This window comes from Eucyclogobius newberryi, unplaced genomic scaffold, assembly GCF_026437365.1.
Source record: "Eucyclogobius newberryi isolate DKJ021-1_F unplaced genomic scaffold, fEucNew1.0.hap1 SCAF_1, whole genome shotgun sequence".
Lineage (NCBI taxonomy): Eukaryota > Metazoa > Chordata > Actinopteri > Gobiiformes > Gobiidae > Eucyclogobius > Eucyclogobius newberryi.
The window spans coordinates 21233307-21249732 of NW_027315723.1; the positions used below are offsets into that span (position 1 = coordinate 21233307).

General features: G+C 42.6%; 1 protein-coding gene across 1 annotated transcript in view; it reads right to left on the minus strand.

Moving 5' to 3' along the window:
• The window catches only part of atad2b (ATPase family AAA domain containing 2B), a 112580-nt gene that overhangs the window by 75208 nt on the left and 20946 nt on the right, over nucleotides 1-16426 (minus strand). Inside the window, exons 15-19 of the mRNA XM_072440144.1 lie at nucleotides 16196-16286; nucleotides 15196-15507; nucleotides 14231-14375; nucleotides 12942-13128; nucleotides 5321-5506 (exon numbers count right to left, since the gene is read on the minus strand). Coding sequence (XP_072296245.1) covers nucleotides 5321-5506; nucleotides 12942-13128; nucleotides 14231-14375; nucleotides 15196-15507; nucleotides 16196-16286 — 921 coding nt within the window. The remainder of the gene's footprint in view (nucleotides 1-5320; nucleotides 5507-12941; nucleotides 13129-14230; nucleotides 14376-15195; nucleotides 15508-16195; nucleotides 16287-16426) is intronic.

The window sequence follows — 16426 nt, forward strand, 5'->3', positions numbered from 1 at the left end:
CTGACATCACCTCTACTCCCTGTACAAAAAAACACACATCCCAGATATGTTTTTGGGCGTATTTGTGGGCGTTAAGGGTCGACAGCCACATTAGCAGTTTAAACTAATGAACAGGGGGGGTCTGGGGGCCCTCCCCCAGAGATTTTCAGACCTTTTTTGGGTCTTCTGCTGCATTTTAATGTGGTCCAGCCGCTAAAGTAAGAGTAAAATGTTGAGGTTGTAATGCTATAAAATGATGATGTGATGAAACTGTGCCAGGAGAAAATGACTAAAGCCAGTTATTAATACATTAGTGTACTTAATTACTCAATACAATATTGGCTATGAAAAATAATTATGGTCAAATTGATTCATTTTAACTGAAAATGTAAAAGTAATAGTTATCCTTACTAATTTATCTTTTACAGCTCCCAACTGTTCCTTCTTGCCAAAGTGACAAAACAAGTTATATTAAATTAAACAAATGGCATAAGCATTGCTTGATAAACAATTAACACTGATAAAACAGTGCAAACATGTTATTCCCAGAGAATGAACAGAACGAGAAGTGAAGGTCCAAACCTAGCTATAGTGAAGAGACTGCGTTTCTGCAACTTTGCCACTTTTGTATAAAAATATATAGTATTATTCTATAACAGACGTAATCATAATATGTCTGGTTATTTTTCACTATCAGTTTATTATAATTTATAACAAATAGTCTAATGATGCTTTTTAAATAAATTGAAATGTTTTATTGCTCTATTAAAAGTTAATTACAATATAAATGTTTGTTCTGATCAGAACACCAGACACTGGACTCCTGCATGAAACAATGCTGCGATGTGATTGGCTGATGGACCTTACATGCATAAACCTTTACGTTCCTCTTATTGCACGTTAAGAAGTAAAACAGACATCACGAGTCACGATTGATCTCACACATGGTGATGTGAGAGAGAGGGACGCAAACTCAAACCCGCTCATCTCTGACTGAGGCTGCACAGGGGCCCGGGACAGGGCCGCACACTGTTCACTCCAAAGTCTCACATCAGAGGTTCTGGACGAGACGGCGCTCGTCCGGACCGGATCTCCGCCTCTTAGTGACCCGGGGCATAGACGCCCCTCACCGGCCTCACCTGCAGCTAACACTACGGGGCTGGTGTAAATGTTAAGCTTATTATCTTTCATTCAGACACATATTATGCGCGGGGCAGAGCTCTCGTCGCCTCCAGCCTGAGCGAACTAACGTGACAGAATCGTGTTGTTTCAAACAGCAGCATTAACCGTCTGTTTGTAAGAGAAGTTCAATACCTGGAAAGTGTTGTTGAGTTTGCAGTTTCTTTACATCGTCAAGAAGTTTCTTCTTTCGTTTTTCGGCATCGGGGGGATATATTCCTCTGGACATGAGGACCACGCAGGGACCACGTTCTGTTGTGTTTATGTTTTGCTCTCGTTCTGCTCACGCACATTGAAGTTGCCCAATCAGCGCAGGTTTGGTGTCTCGGTTGCCAGATTGTCATTACAAATAAATGCGGTTTGTGCGTTATATGTTACCGCTGTGTGCGCTGTCGTGCCTGCAGCGCTACTACACTAGTGGCGCACGCTGCGCTTGCACTTCGCATAAAACGGGTTGCCAGATTGGGGGCCCTATTAAAGCCTCGGGGCCCTACGCGGCTGCTTAGTTCGCTTATAGGCTGGGCCGGCCCTGCGTACACCTATTCACCATGTTCTCTCATCTGTTATTATTTTAAATTGCAATAAATGTGTAACTCCAGAGGAAGCAATAACATCTCCATGAATAAAAATGTCACAGTCTGTGTTAAAAACGTGTTTGTGTTAGCTCCTTTCTTGGGACAGATATCCACAGTCTCCACTCTGGAGTTTTCTGTCGGATGAAATGAAGAATCTACTCTATGAGCGGCGAAACATCTTCACTCTTAAAACTTTTGTCCAGTTGACAGCTGTGAATTTGCTATGGAGCCTATCTGGACGACTCGGGGTCCACACAGACATCTACAATCATATTTACACGCTGTACTCGACATAAAAAGACGTCTACGGAGGATATTGGCAATCAAAAACATTAAAACATTCACGGTGCGGTTGTTGTTCGCCATTACCATTAAATAATCATTAGCAAAGTGCCACACAGATCCGTTCAGGTAAATCACGAAAACCAATCTGACGCGGGAACCTGGAGTGTGTGGGCTTAATTACAACCTTTTCAATAGTAAATTAAAGCAAACGCAGCATGTCGATCCCCCGCCTTCAGGCGCCGCTTTTAATCAGTTAAGGCCACTACTTTTACACGGTCAGCGGAACAACAACACAAAAACATCAAGATTTCAGGATAAAACGAGAACGGACTCGACTTACAAGCATTAAGAAAAGTTGCAGAGTTCAAAGTCAAGGGGCAAAAAGTATGTTTTAAATTAAATTACACACAAAAAAGACGCTTTACATGAACATAAGACTTTGTAACAAAGCAGTGATAAACAACCTATTTTGTAATATGTCTGTTGTATACTACGTTTAAGAGAGCTGCAAAAGCAATAGAAAGACTAGACGATTGCATGAAAGGTTATATTCATCAGCAGTTTGTCTCCAATTGACTGTAAAATGTTATATGTTAAAGTGACATATGGCAGGTTTTTACAATTTTCTAATTTTGACTTTATTTGGTATCTAAACCTGTTGTACATATAAATAATAGTTTTACACCAATCGAGTAGGTATTTGTGGAGAAAACGCTGATAAACTGGCCAGTCAAAGTTTGTGCATTGTTTACACAAAGAAACTATTTTTTGACTCTCTAAAAATGTATTTAACAAAATAAAAATCACATATTTTTATCTGTAAAAAAAAAAAGTGACATTAGATCAGTTTGCTGCGTAATTTCCTAGTGTGATGACAACAATTGCAAACAGTGAGTGAGATAACGCACCATATACATTCTACATTTTGCAGTGTGTTGTCAGCGCTGGTTGTTTACACAGACCCAACTTGTCCATTGCCCGGCGCTCGGATGAAAAGTGCAGGTGCCGCCCACCGCCCACTGCCCACCCGCTCTCTGGCCTTGGCCCGGACCCAGGCTGATCCGGAGCCAGAACCGAAGCTTCCACTCTCCACAGAAGGGCCTGGCTGTCGGAGCTGTGTGCCGCAGCATATTGATGTAGCATGTTTGTCCTGGAGGTGAAGAGGGGCGTCTGCCAAAGCCCCTGACCTAATTAAGGGCCTTCTGCTGCCCCAACCCGCACAAGAACCCTCCCTCACTCTTTCTGTCCGTCTTTCAAAAAAAACAAAAACTTATATGGGTTGCCTTGACGCTCTAGTATTTAATGTCATGATGTTAGTTGGAGGCAAGAGCCAATTAAATCACACAGGACCAGCTATGTTTTTTGACAGAAATATCCAAAGCAAAAATGTACAAATGTTGAACCACCAGATTGTTAACTGTACGAAATGATGTCCACGGACTTGCCATGTTAAAAAGGCACAGTATGTGACTGTTTGCACCAATTCTTCAGAATGTTCTCCTGACCAAGTATGGGTCAGGGTTTTAGTGCAATAAAACCATCCAAAATGTTATTGTGCTTGTAACATTATGGGGAAAAGTTGTTGTTTTTTTTTAGCTGAAAAATGTACGACAAAATTGGAAAGGAAGATTGAAAAATACCACCACCGTTTTCCAAAGCCGTTTTACCCAATTTTCAAACCACGAAAGGAGATTTTAATATTCATGCTCACAACTTGTTTTCATTGTTTGTTCAAATAATTTAGCATTAGATACATTTGCCTGAGGTTGGTCTTTGCCTTCCAGTTTGTTTTATGTAGATAAACTCAGTGACCAGAGATATTGCCCCTAGCCCAGGTCAAAATATATGCAATATGAACATAACATACCCTAAAGCCCCTCCACATCAGTCCTAAACGTTCACATCAACAGAACCGATTACAGGCCTTCTGTTGGCCCGACACCAGATCCCTCCTCACTCATCCTTGCGCTCTGTCCAAAAACACTAAATGTAACCCTTCTACTCCAGGGTAATCCTTCACCGCTATAACTCTCAGCGGCTCCACATTTGCTTTGGGAAATGGAATAATGAATCCGAAAGGGCGCACTGAGGAGCAAAAACTAGTGAGGGAGAACAGGAACTGGGATTAATAACAAAAAGGAAACAGCCCATGTGCTGAAACTGACCTCGGCTGACACCGTTTCAACTCCAATAATTCCATAAGCGAGTGAATTTGTTGGTGCTGTAACCTCCACCGGTGCATAAAATTATATCACTTTTTAAAGTCTTTTCTTGCAGCTATGGCAAAAAAGTACCCTGAGGCGACTGAAGCCCTCTGGTCTTCCTGTGTCCCATTTGTGTAACAGAGATTACAGGAGTTTTATCGAGCAGAAGTGGAGGAGATGGTGGGAGCAGGAGGAAACCAACTAGACGGAACAAGTCGTAGACGTGATCGTTTGAGAAATATCAAAAGGGCTGCATAGTCCCACACGGAAAAGAAAGTTGTTGAAAACCCAGCAGAGAAAAAGACTAGAATCAACTCTTGCTGTCATAACTATATTCTTACTAGTTTGAGGTTTGAGCAACTTTCTTATACTTGGACCAGCCAATCTCCAGCACCACACAAACCCGAGCACCACCGCACGCTCAGCAGTCGCTCGAGTTAATGGAAATGTTTGCACTCTAACCCCGAGGTCGGGAACTCCATTCCTACTTCGTTCAGATCAAGAATGCTGGAGATTTGTCCTTGGATAAATCACTTGCCTCCAGCCTCTGGTTTTACACTGGCCTGTGAATGGGTATTCAAAGCGAGGACCCTGCTCTCACTCAAAGAGGTTATGAAATAATATCAATGCTTTTACCAACTACTGACATAATGGGTTGTTCAATTCCATGCAAATCAACTAAATATTGTATCTTTTGCATGAGTAAGCTGAGGCCCATGAATAATGGATGGCGATTGTTCAGATTTGTAGATTCATACAGGAAAAAAGAAAGAAAGCCGTCACTGTTGCACCTGAAACATCACTTTTCAGGCGTCAAAAGAACACGAGGCTGTGCAATTAGTCTAGTTTTAATCGAGATCAAGCTTCAGTCATTTCTAATTATCAATGACCAGCGTCGCTCCGTTTAATCTCCACAGCTAATGCTAAGTCAGTAAAGGCATTTGGAGCAGAGTTCAGACTTTGGTGGACGACATTAGAGCGTTTTTTAGTCCAGTTTAAATGAATACTGACAGACGTTTGTATTCGTTTTGAAAAAGGCGAATGAATCTGTGACCGTGACACATCAACACGAGGAAAACGTTTGTGTCATCGTTGTACCTCATCAGACAGCTGCGAGTAGTGCGTGTCGGCGGTGGCCAGGACCAGGACGGGGCTGAACGAGGGCACGTCCTGCAGCAGCGACAGGAAGGTGCTCTTCACGGTGTCGCTGACGGTTTCCCACCACTCCGAGATGTGGGGCATGAAGACGACGCTAGGCACGCTCCGGCACGCCTCACGGAAAACCTGCGGCGCAGAGGGGAAGACAAAAGGTTTAAAGTCACAGACCGTAAAAGGTCTCCCAAAAATTTGGATAACTTTAGATGCCCCACTTGTCCAGAGGACGTACGCCGATTTTGAAGTCGGTGGGCAAAACGCCCTAGGAGGAGTTCGTCAAAGTTTGACGTGAAAAAAATGGCTAATTCAGTGTGTTTTCATGTTCAAAGGAAGATGGCGGCCACAGGGTATGTCTAGGGGCGTGGCCACAATGATATATTTTTTTTGTCCTCACGAGAGGAATGCGTGTCCCGAATTTCGTAGATCTACGACAAAGTTGACTTCGGGGCGTCTCCCATAGGCGCAATGTATTTTGACTTTTGTCGGTGGCGCTGTCGCGCCATTTTTTGAGGGAAAAAAAAATGGCCCAGAAAAAACAAAATTTTTCACCGATTCTGAATTTTGAGCAAAGTTTGGTGAGTTTTTGAGCATGTTCAGGGGGTCAAATTAGAGCTCAAAGCGCTGAAGAACAAGAAAAATTAAAGCCGCAAGCGGCATCCAACGGCCCTCGCGGGCCGCCGGCCTTCCGACTCTGCGCTTTCGACTTGATAAAGATGGCGCCCTTATTGTGTTTTGAATTAAAAAAGAACTTGACAGACGGCGACACATTGGACATGGCCAATCCAGTGCAAATGAACACAAGTGTCAGTCAAATGTGCTGCTCCGCCGCACAGAGACCGTGACACTTGGAATAAAAATATGGATAACTTTTGATGCCCCGCTTGTGTAGATGATTTTCCCCAAATATGAGCTTGATCGAGCTATTGCCCTTAGAGGAGTTTGTTAAAGTGTGAAGCGTAAATATGAACATTTCAAGGATTTGGAGTTTTTTCCATTTGTGACAGTATATTTGCTGCTCCGCCGCACAGAGACCGTAGCACTTAGAATCAAAAGATGGATAATTTTTGATGCCTCACTTGTGTTGATGATTCTCCCCAAATATGAACTTGATCGGGCTTTTGCCCTAGGAGGAGTTCGTTAAAGTGTGAAGCGTAAAAATGTGGTCATTTTAGAGATTTTGCGGTTTCCCCATTGGGATATCATGGGATGTTTCGGTCATCGCTACGGCTACGCTGTACGAAATATGACTTTGGCTCTCATACTTTTATTTTGGGGATGGCAAATGAGAATTGTGTGCAAAATGTCATGTAATTTGGAAAAACTCTATTGTTTATAGACCACTCTGAAGGCCAAATAGTCAGAATTCTGAGAAACGTTTGAGGCTCCGTCGCACAGAGACCGTAAAAGTTATCCTTAAAATTTGGATAACTTTAGATGCCCCACTTGTCTAGAGGATGTACACCGATTTTGAGGTCGGTGGGCAAAACGCACTAGGAGGAGTTTGTTAAAGTGTGAAGCGTAAAAATGTGGTCATTTTAGAGATTTCGCTGTTTTCCCATTTCTGACATATATTTGCAGGTCCGCCACACAGAGACCGTAGCACTTACAATCAAAATATGGATAACTTTTGATGCCCCGCTTGAGTAGATGATATTCTCCAAATATGAACTTGATCGAGCTATCGCCCTAGGAGGAGTTCGTTAAAGTGTGAAGCGTAAAAATGTGGTAATTTTAGAGATTTCGCTGTTTTCCCATTTGTGACATATATTTGCGGGTCCGCCACACAGAGACTGTAGCACTTAGAATCAAAATATGGATAAGTTTTGATGCCCCGCTTGTGTAGATGATATTCCCCAAATATGAACTTGATCGGGCTATCGCCCTAGGAGGAGTTCATTAAAGTGTGAAGCATAAAAATGTGGTGATTTGAGCAATTCTGCGATTTTCCCATAAGGATAACATGGGATGTTTCTGTCATCGCTACGGTTACGCCGTACAAAATATGACTTTGGCTCTCATACTTTTATGATCAGGATGGCAAATTAGAATTTTGTTCAAAATATCATGTCATTTGCAAAAACTATATTGTTTATAGGCCACTCTGAAGGCCAAATAGTCAGAATTCTGGGAAACGTTTGCGGCTCCGTCGCACAGAGACCGTAAATGTTATCCTTAAAATTTGGATAACTTTAGATGCCCCACTTGTCTAGAGGACGTACACCGATTTTGAGGTTGATGGGCAAAACGCACTAGGAGGAGTTCGTCAAAGTGTAAAACATAAAAATGTGGATATTCGAGAGATTTAGCGGTTTTCCCATAGGGATAACATGGGAGGTTTCTGTCATGGCTACGACTACGCCGTAAAAAATTAGGCATTTGTCTGATTGGCTTTTTTGATCGGGACGGCAAAATAGAATTTTGGGTAAAGTTTAGAACATTTTGGTAAAACTAATTTTTGACCTTCAATGTTAATTTAAAGGTCACTCTGTAGGGGGCGCTATCGCGCCCATTTCAATTTTGTCATCATAAACTGGTCCAAACTAGAAAGTTGAACAACTGATTCAAATTTGGTCCTAATCGGACTTGTTTTGATCAAATGGGAACAATTTTTAGATCTGCAATATCCCAAAATAAGTTGTCCAACTTTGCAGCTGCGCCGCACACAGACCGTAAAAGGTATCTCAAAAAATTGGATAACTTTAGATGCCCCACTTGTCCAGAGGAAGTCCGCCGATTTTGAAGTCGGTGGGCAAAACGCCCTAGGAGGAGTTCGTCAAAGTTTGACGTGAACAAAATGGCATGAAAACACAGCGTGTTTTCATTTTCAAAGGAAGATGGCGGGCATAGGGTAATTATGGGGGCGTGGCCACAATAATATTTGTTTTTTGTCCTCACAAGAGGAATGCGTGTTCCGAATTTCGTAGCTCTACGACAAAGTTGACCTCGGGGCGTCTCCCATAGGCGCAATGTATTTTGACTTTTGTCGGTGGCGCTGTCGCGCCATTTTTTAACGAAAAAAAAAAATGGCCCAGAAAAAACAAAATTTTTCACCGATTTTGAATTTTGGGTAAAGTTTGGTGAGTTTTTGAGCATGTTCAGGGGGTCAAATTGGAGCTCAAAAAGCAGAAGAACAAGAAAAATAATAATAAATATAGCCGCAAGCGGCAATGATCGGCCCTCGCTACGCCGCCGCCACGCCGGAAGAGGAGGGGGCGCTAACGCGCCCAAATTGTCCTTTTATTACGCCTACTGCTGAATCTGTGACGCTGTCACATCTTCTCCCCTTTGTTTTACCATCAAAAAGCAATTTTATTTTGAATTCTTGGCAAAATGTGCGGCTTTCACGCACAGACCGTGACTCTTAGAATAAAAATGTGGATAACTTTTGATGGTCTTGAAGATGAGTCTCACCAAATTTCAGGTTAATAGGGCTGACGCCCTGGGAGGAGTTTGTGAAAGTCTAAAGTGTAAACATGTTCTGGCGATTTCCCCATTGGAATAACATGAAAGGTTTCGGTCATCGTTACGGCAACGCCATAACAATTATGACATGAGTCATTGACTTTTTTGATGGGGATGCTAAAATTGAGTTGTGTGTCAAATTTCATATAATTTCGCAAAACTAAACATTTAACCTCCATATAAAATCTGTAGGGGGCGCTGTGGCGCCAAATGAATTTATTTCACTTCAAGTAGGTTTAGGGCAAAGAGTTTAACAACTGATTCTAATTTGACGCAATTCGGACTTTATCTGCGCAAACGGCAGAAATTTTAAATATGGGAGATTTCTGAAATTCTAGCTACAGTTTGCGGCTTCGCCGCACAGAGACCGTGAGAGGTATCAATGTAATTTGGATAACTTTTGATGTCCCACTCCTCAGTAGCATTTTCACCAAATTTCAGCTTTTTAGGGCCAACGCCCTGGGAGGAGTTCGTAAAAGTACGACGTTTGGAAAAACTCCGAAGTCATGTTTAGCCATTTTTGAAGCAATATGGCCGACATTTGGTTGGGCGGACGGCGTTGCCGTAATAATATTTTTTACTTCTCTTGTCACCATCTACCTCTGCGCCAAATTTCATGATTCTACGATCAGATTTTTTTTGGGTCATTTCCCATCTCTCAATGCATTTTTGGTACATTTGGGGGCGCTGACGCGCCAATTTTTTTAATTTTAGAAAAGGGAAATAGCCAGAATGTAGAGAGGCACGATTTTTAGAGGCGTGCAAATTTTTGTGACTTTTCGTCAATGTTCACTGGGTGAAAAATAGGGGGGTTGGTCCCGAGAAGAAGAAGAAGAAGAAGAAAGAAAGAAAGAAAGAATTAAAGCCGCAAGCGGCATCCAACGGCCCTCGCGGGCCGCCGGCCTTCCGACTCTGCGCTTTCGACTTGATAAAGATGGCGCCCTTATTGTGTGTTGAATTAAAAAAGAACTTGACAGACGGGGACACATTGGACATGGCCAATCCAGTGCAAATCAACACAAGTGTCAGTCAAATTTGCTGCGCCGCCGCACAGAGACCTTAGCACTTGGAATAAAAATATGGATAACTTTTGATGCCCCGCTTGTGTAGATGATATTTCCCAAAGTAAAGCTTGATCGAGCTATTGCCCACGGAGGAGTTTGTTAAAGTGTGAAGCGTAAATGTGAACATTTCAAGGATTTGGCGTTTTTCCCATTTGTGACAGTATATTTGCAGCTCCACGGCACAGAGACCGTACCACTTAAAATCAAAATATGACTAACTTTTGATGCCCCGTTTGTGTAGATGATTTTCCCCAAATATGAGCTTGATCGGGCAATCGCCCTAGGAGGAGTTCGTTAAAGTGTGAAGCGTAAAAATGTGGTCATTTTAGAGATTTCGCTGTTTTCCCATTTCTGACATATATTTGCGGGTCCGCCACACAGAGACCGTAGCACTTAGAATCAAAATATGGATAAGTTTTGATGCCCCGCTTGTGTAGATGATATTCTCCAAATATGAACTTGATCGGACAATCACCCTAGGAGGAGTTCATTAAAGTGTGAAGCGTAAAAATGTGGTGATTTGAGCGATTCTACGATTTTCCCATAAGGATAACATGGGATGTTTCTGTCAACGCTACGGTTACGCCGTACAAAATATGACTTTGGCTCTCATACTTTTATGATCAGGATGGCAAATTAGAATTTTGTTCAAAATATCATGTCATTTGGAAAAACTCTATTGTTTATAGACCACTCTGAAGGCCAAATAGTCAGAATTCTGGGAAACGTTTGCGGCTCCGTCGCACAGAGACCGTAAAAGTTATCCTTAAAATTTGGATAACTTTAGATGCACCACTTGTCTAGAGGACGTACACCAATTTTGAGGTTGGTGGGCAAAACGCACTAGGAGGACTTAGTTAAAGTGTAAAACATAAAAATGTGGTAATTTGAGAGATTTTGTGGTTTTCCCATAGGGATAACATGGGAGGTTTCTGTCATCGCTACGACTACGCCGTAAAAAATTAGGCATTTTTGTGATTGGCTTTTGTGATTGGGACGGCAAAGTAGAATTTTGGGTAAAGTTTAGACAATTTTGGTAAAACTAATTTTTGACCTTCAATGTTAATTTAAAGGTCACTCTGTAGGGGGCGCTATCGCGCCCATTTCAATTTTGTCAGCCTAAACTGGTCCAAACTAGAAAGTTTAACAACTGATTCAAATTTGGTCCTAATCGGACTGGTTTTGATCAAATGGGAACAATTTTTAGATCTGCAATATTCCAAAATAAGTTGTCCAACTTTGCGGCTGCGCCGCACACAGACCGTAAAAGGTATCTCAAAAAATTTGATAACTTTAGATGTCCCACTTGTCCAGAGGACGTCCGCCGATTTTGAAGTCGGTGGGCAAAACGCCCTAGGAGGAGTTCGTCAAAGTTTGACGTAAACAAAATGGCTAACTCAGCTTGTTTTCATTTTCAAAGGAAGATGGCGGCCATAGGGTAAGTCTGGGGGCGTGGCCACAATAATATATTTTTTTTGTCCTCACGAGAGGAATGCGTGTCCCGAATTTCGCAGCTTTACGACAAAGTTGACCTCGGGGCGTCTCCCATAGGCGCAATGTATTTTGACTTTTGTCGGTGGCGCTGTCGCGCCATTTTTTAACGAAAAAAAAAATGGCCCAGAAGAAATCAAATTTTTCGCCGATTCTGAATTTTGGGCAAAGTTTGGTGAGTTTTTGAGCATGTTCAGGGGGTCAAATTAGAGCTCAAAAAGCAGAAGAACAAGAAAAATAAAAATAATAATATTTTTAGCAAAAACAATATAGCCGTTTCCACTATAACAACAAATTATACATCGTTTGAAAGCTCTAAGCCTTCCCCATGCCGCCATGGGGTGGAATCATCATTACGAGCGCTTACGCGCTCGTCACTCCCCATTCCGTCGGGATGCCCCGCCCACTCCCCATAGACTTCCATTGATTTGAGCAGATACAAGCATGGCCCATGCCTGCGGCATGGATTCTCGCGTACAGGACGATGCCAGGAGGGTTTTTGGAGGAATGCAGCGCTTCGCGCTGCTGTTGTCAACAATTTGTAAATGGGCTACGCCCATTCACAAATTGTTGACTATTTCTGTCATAGCAGGAGTAAGTATGCATGATCCATGCCTTCGGCATGGGCTAGTTCACTGTACTTGCCAGGGGCGACGGGGCACCAAACATGCGGGCTGCGCCCGCATGTTTGGTCAGACAGTTGCAACGCTGCCTTCGGCAGCGTTGCGGGAGCAATAGGCCCTCCGCCCTGCTGGGGCTCGGGCCTAATAATATTCCGATGCGAAAACAATGTTTCCCATTTTTCAAATATCATAAACTATACATTTTCGGAAAGCGCTCGCGCTTTCCTACCTCATGGTGTGGGTCCCTGGTCACTGACGGGTACTTTCGATAATTTTGAGTGGGCTCCGCCCACTTTGTGTTTTTGGCCCTCTATACAGTAATAATGTTCAATTTTTGCCTTACATGCTTATATGCACGGAACATGCAAGAGATGGGGAACGTATTCGTGAGCTACTTAGCGCAAATGAGTGCTTTATATGGGGATGACGACCGCTTCGCGGTCGTCATCCCAATGTAAAGTGCTCGTTTAGTGCGAACTTTTGCACGGGCTTCGCCCGTTTACAACGGTAATGTTCCATTTTCCTACAACTAATTAGTATGCACGGGGCGTGCATGAGTGGAGGAGTGCGTTAGTGAGTGTTTGGAAGTGGGCGAGCGCTTCGCGCTCGATTTTGTGCGCACTACGTGCGCACTTTCGCAGCCGTGCTTCGCACGGCCTTACGAGATTAATAGGCCTCTCGCCAGCTTGTGGCGCTCGGGCCTAATAATACACATTATTTGTAAATATTCCCAATCTAGGAGTTTTCGTTCATGCATTACTTCATATTTGAACCTTTATTTGGCTGATAAAGCGTTTAAAAAGTGTAAATAGAAATAATCATGTGACAAGTCGTTAGTTATAGCCCTAGTTACTGCCAATAATGAATAATGCCAAATGAAAACAAGCCTGTGTCATCATCACACTGCAGAACACGGCCCTGTACCTGAGAGCAGGACTCCTCGGGCGTCTTGGCGCTGACCGAGTACAGGGTGGGCAGGTCCAGCCGGTGCACGGGCAACTTGTCCAGGTGATGCAGCAGAGCAGGGGCCAAGTGGGAGCTCTGTCCTGAACCCGTGGGCCCCGCCAGGAGCAGACGAGGCCGATATGCTGTGGGGCGCTGGAGTGCAGAGCTGGAGAAGAAACAAAGACGCTTTAAGGTTGGGTTCTTGACATTTGAAGATTGGATGTCATGAATTCAGATGGAGGGCAAGGGCAAGTGTTAGAAATAATTCAAGAAGCCCGAGAGATGTGCCGAGAGTCTGAATGTCTGAGGCAGGAGAGGTTTATTTACCATCACTGCAGGATCTACAGACATCAATACGCTATCTATCGTATTTATTTATTTATTTGTGTTCATTTATTTACTTGTATTTATTTATTTAATTGTATTTATTTATAGTATTTACTGTATTTATTGCATTTATAGTATTTATTTATTTATGATGTCAGTTTGGATGGGCCTCATGTGGATAAGCCCAAAAATTCAGCGACATTAACCAGGTATAAAAAAATTCCTGATTCATGTGAACGCAGTCAGTCCATGTCACCGCCCCCACAGCAATTAACAACAACAATTTTATAATAGTGAGTATAAAAAGGATAACAACGCAAATATGTATTCAAAAATATAGATTAAAAAAACATAATCAAAAACAGGTGCTCAAATGGAGAAACCGGCGCTTTTTGGCAAAACAGCTCAGTCTTTTTGGGTAAAAAAATCAGTAGCAAAATAGAAACATCCAAAGCAGTTTAGATTCTAGAGTCTTCGTAGAGTGTCTTGGATTTTTGTCTTGCATTGTCACGCATTCTGTTATTCTTGTGAAATGTCCTCAAATACGGTCCACACACAGGAAGTTAAACCTGTGAGTTGGACACAAAGCGTCACCTTAAATGTCGTAGGATCAGTGAGGAAGGAATTTACACAACAAGAGCCACAAGTTTGTTTGCCAGGGCCGACTTTCATGCATAACATTCAATATACATTTTAGTTTAAAGTCTTCTGTGAAACGACCATGGGGTGCGTGCGTGTATGATGAAAGAAAAGACTTGGGGACTGGGTGGTTCCTCCAATTTGATAGGGACTGGGGATAATAGGGACAAACCGTGTAGCTCTCGGAACCGTTGTGTGTGAAAACGCCTATTTTTGACCAGGTTTAGTCCGGATTTAATCTCGTCAAGTCTGAAACATCCTCAAAAGTATTTGGAGTGGCGTGTTTAAGACTACAAACGTACTTGGAGAAATGTAGAAAGGGCGTGTGCGATGCAGAGGAGGAGGAGAGCGGGCCGTTGGGAGCGGGATGAAGGTCGTAGATGGAGGAGCCTTCTTCATTGTCTTCATCGCTGACAAAGTCTTCTTCAAGCAGATGATTGTCGCCGCCTGGAAGAGAAGGACACAGCGGATCTCAACAGGTATGTACAGTTAAAACACCTACACTGAAGAGATTAAAACTCACACATAAACAACAGGCTTATATTTTGGTAATTGAGCAAGGTTCTGTGCAAATTGTCACAATAATCACTTTAATCAACATTAACGTGTTTAATAAATCACAGCAGAACATTATTATTTTGGCGCAATAGTGATCTTATAGTTAACTAGCTGCAAACAAGCTACTAACGAGCTTTAGAGGGTCAAACAATAATCTTTGATTTATTATAGATACAAAAACTGTTTCAGTGTGTCATTTATTTATTACATTTGATATTATTTAGAACATGGTTGATTTAGAAAAGGAGTTAGTGGGATAATCAGGTTTTAGGGTCATTGTGTAAGAGGCATTCAAGTTTTATGGATTGTCACTTAGGGCAGCACAATTTTGAAAAAACTAAAATTCAATTTATATTTTTCTGTATTGTGATTAGATTTGCAAATGATTATGTTCACGACGAGCCGGCCCCCGTCCAGGCTGTGCCCCGCCTAAGGCCCAAAGTCACTGGGATAACGTCCATCAGCGTTTGAGGGAAAATGGAAATGTCCTGAATTTCAGAACATATTTTTTTGATGGTCTAATTTAACTACATGAGCTGGAGTTTAGTATAAAAATACATTTTCGCAGAGAACATTCTATTAAATAATTACAGCCAACTCAAATTGCGATTTGGCTCGTTTGTAATATAATGTGCAGGCAAATTATCGCTGTATTTTCTATAGAAGTATTGCACTTCAAGCGGTTACTGTAACAGTGCTTCGTCTGTACCGTGGGTGGGGTCCCTGTCAGGACCCTGAGCGTGGGGGAAGACTCGGAGCAGAGCTTTGAGCACCAAAGAGAAGGCGTTGGCCAGCAGGGGGCGCAGGGCTGGGGACAAGGTTCGTCCTGCTGGAGCCAGAGCCCTCTGAGACGCCGGGACAATGTTCTTCATGGCTCTGCCGAAGTCGCCGGGCGCCAGGACAATGGAGGAGACGTCCAGCTGCAGTTTGACGCTGCTGCCGTAGATCTGCGGGTAACGGCGGCGTAGAGCCACCAGGGCGGCCTCAGTGCAAAGTGCTTTGATGTCCGCGCCACAGTAACCTGGAAATGACCGCATGGGTTTATTCAGATGCTTTGCTTTTTCCACACAAATACTGTCACGTGCAGAAGCAAAGGTCTGAAGAGGACATCACTGAATGTTTAACCCAGTGTCAATGATGAGGAAGGAAGTATTCATAAAAAATATAACTATACCAAGACTCTTAGTATTCATATTTAGTTTGTACCTGACATCTACAAAAAGAAAACTAAGTACCATATTTTCCGGACTATAAGTCGCACCTTTTTTCATAGTTTTGGCCGGGGTGAGACTTATACTTATATACTTATATTTATTCTTCTATACTTATACTCTGGAGCGACTTATATGTGATATTATTTGTTATTTTCACACTTGCAACCGCATTTCATACTCCAGTGCAACTTATGTTCTTTTTCTATAATGCATTTTTTGGCTGGTGCGACTTATAGTCCGGAAAATACGGTAAACAATTCACGCTCACGTTCATCACCAATAAAGACTGTGAGGTCACACACAGTTGAACATGACCTTTCGCTCCTTAAATACGATGTTTTGGAGTCTGTGCGGCGAGGTAATTCGTTTTTGCAGGTTTGTAGTTAACAAGCTGGCTGAGCTTTACACAGCCAAGGAACCAGAGAAACTACTGTGTTTAAATGAAGGCAAATGAAAGACATTTTATCAGTATTTCCTGAATGAAAATGATCTTACCGACACACTTTTCGGCGAGTTCGTCTACAAACGGCTCGGACAATTTGGGATTCCAGTCCCTCGTGTGGATCTGCATAATGTGCTTTCGAGCCTAAAAAGGGTGAAAAAGAAAACGTCGTAAACACGAGAAGGCGGGCCGACGCTAACTACAAACAAACGTTCTAGGATGACGAGTGAGAATGAGAGCAAAATAAATATGATCATAAAAGTGGACGTATCCAAACAGCCTGG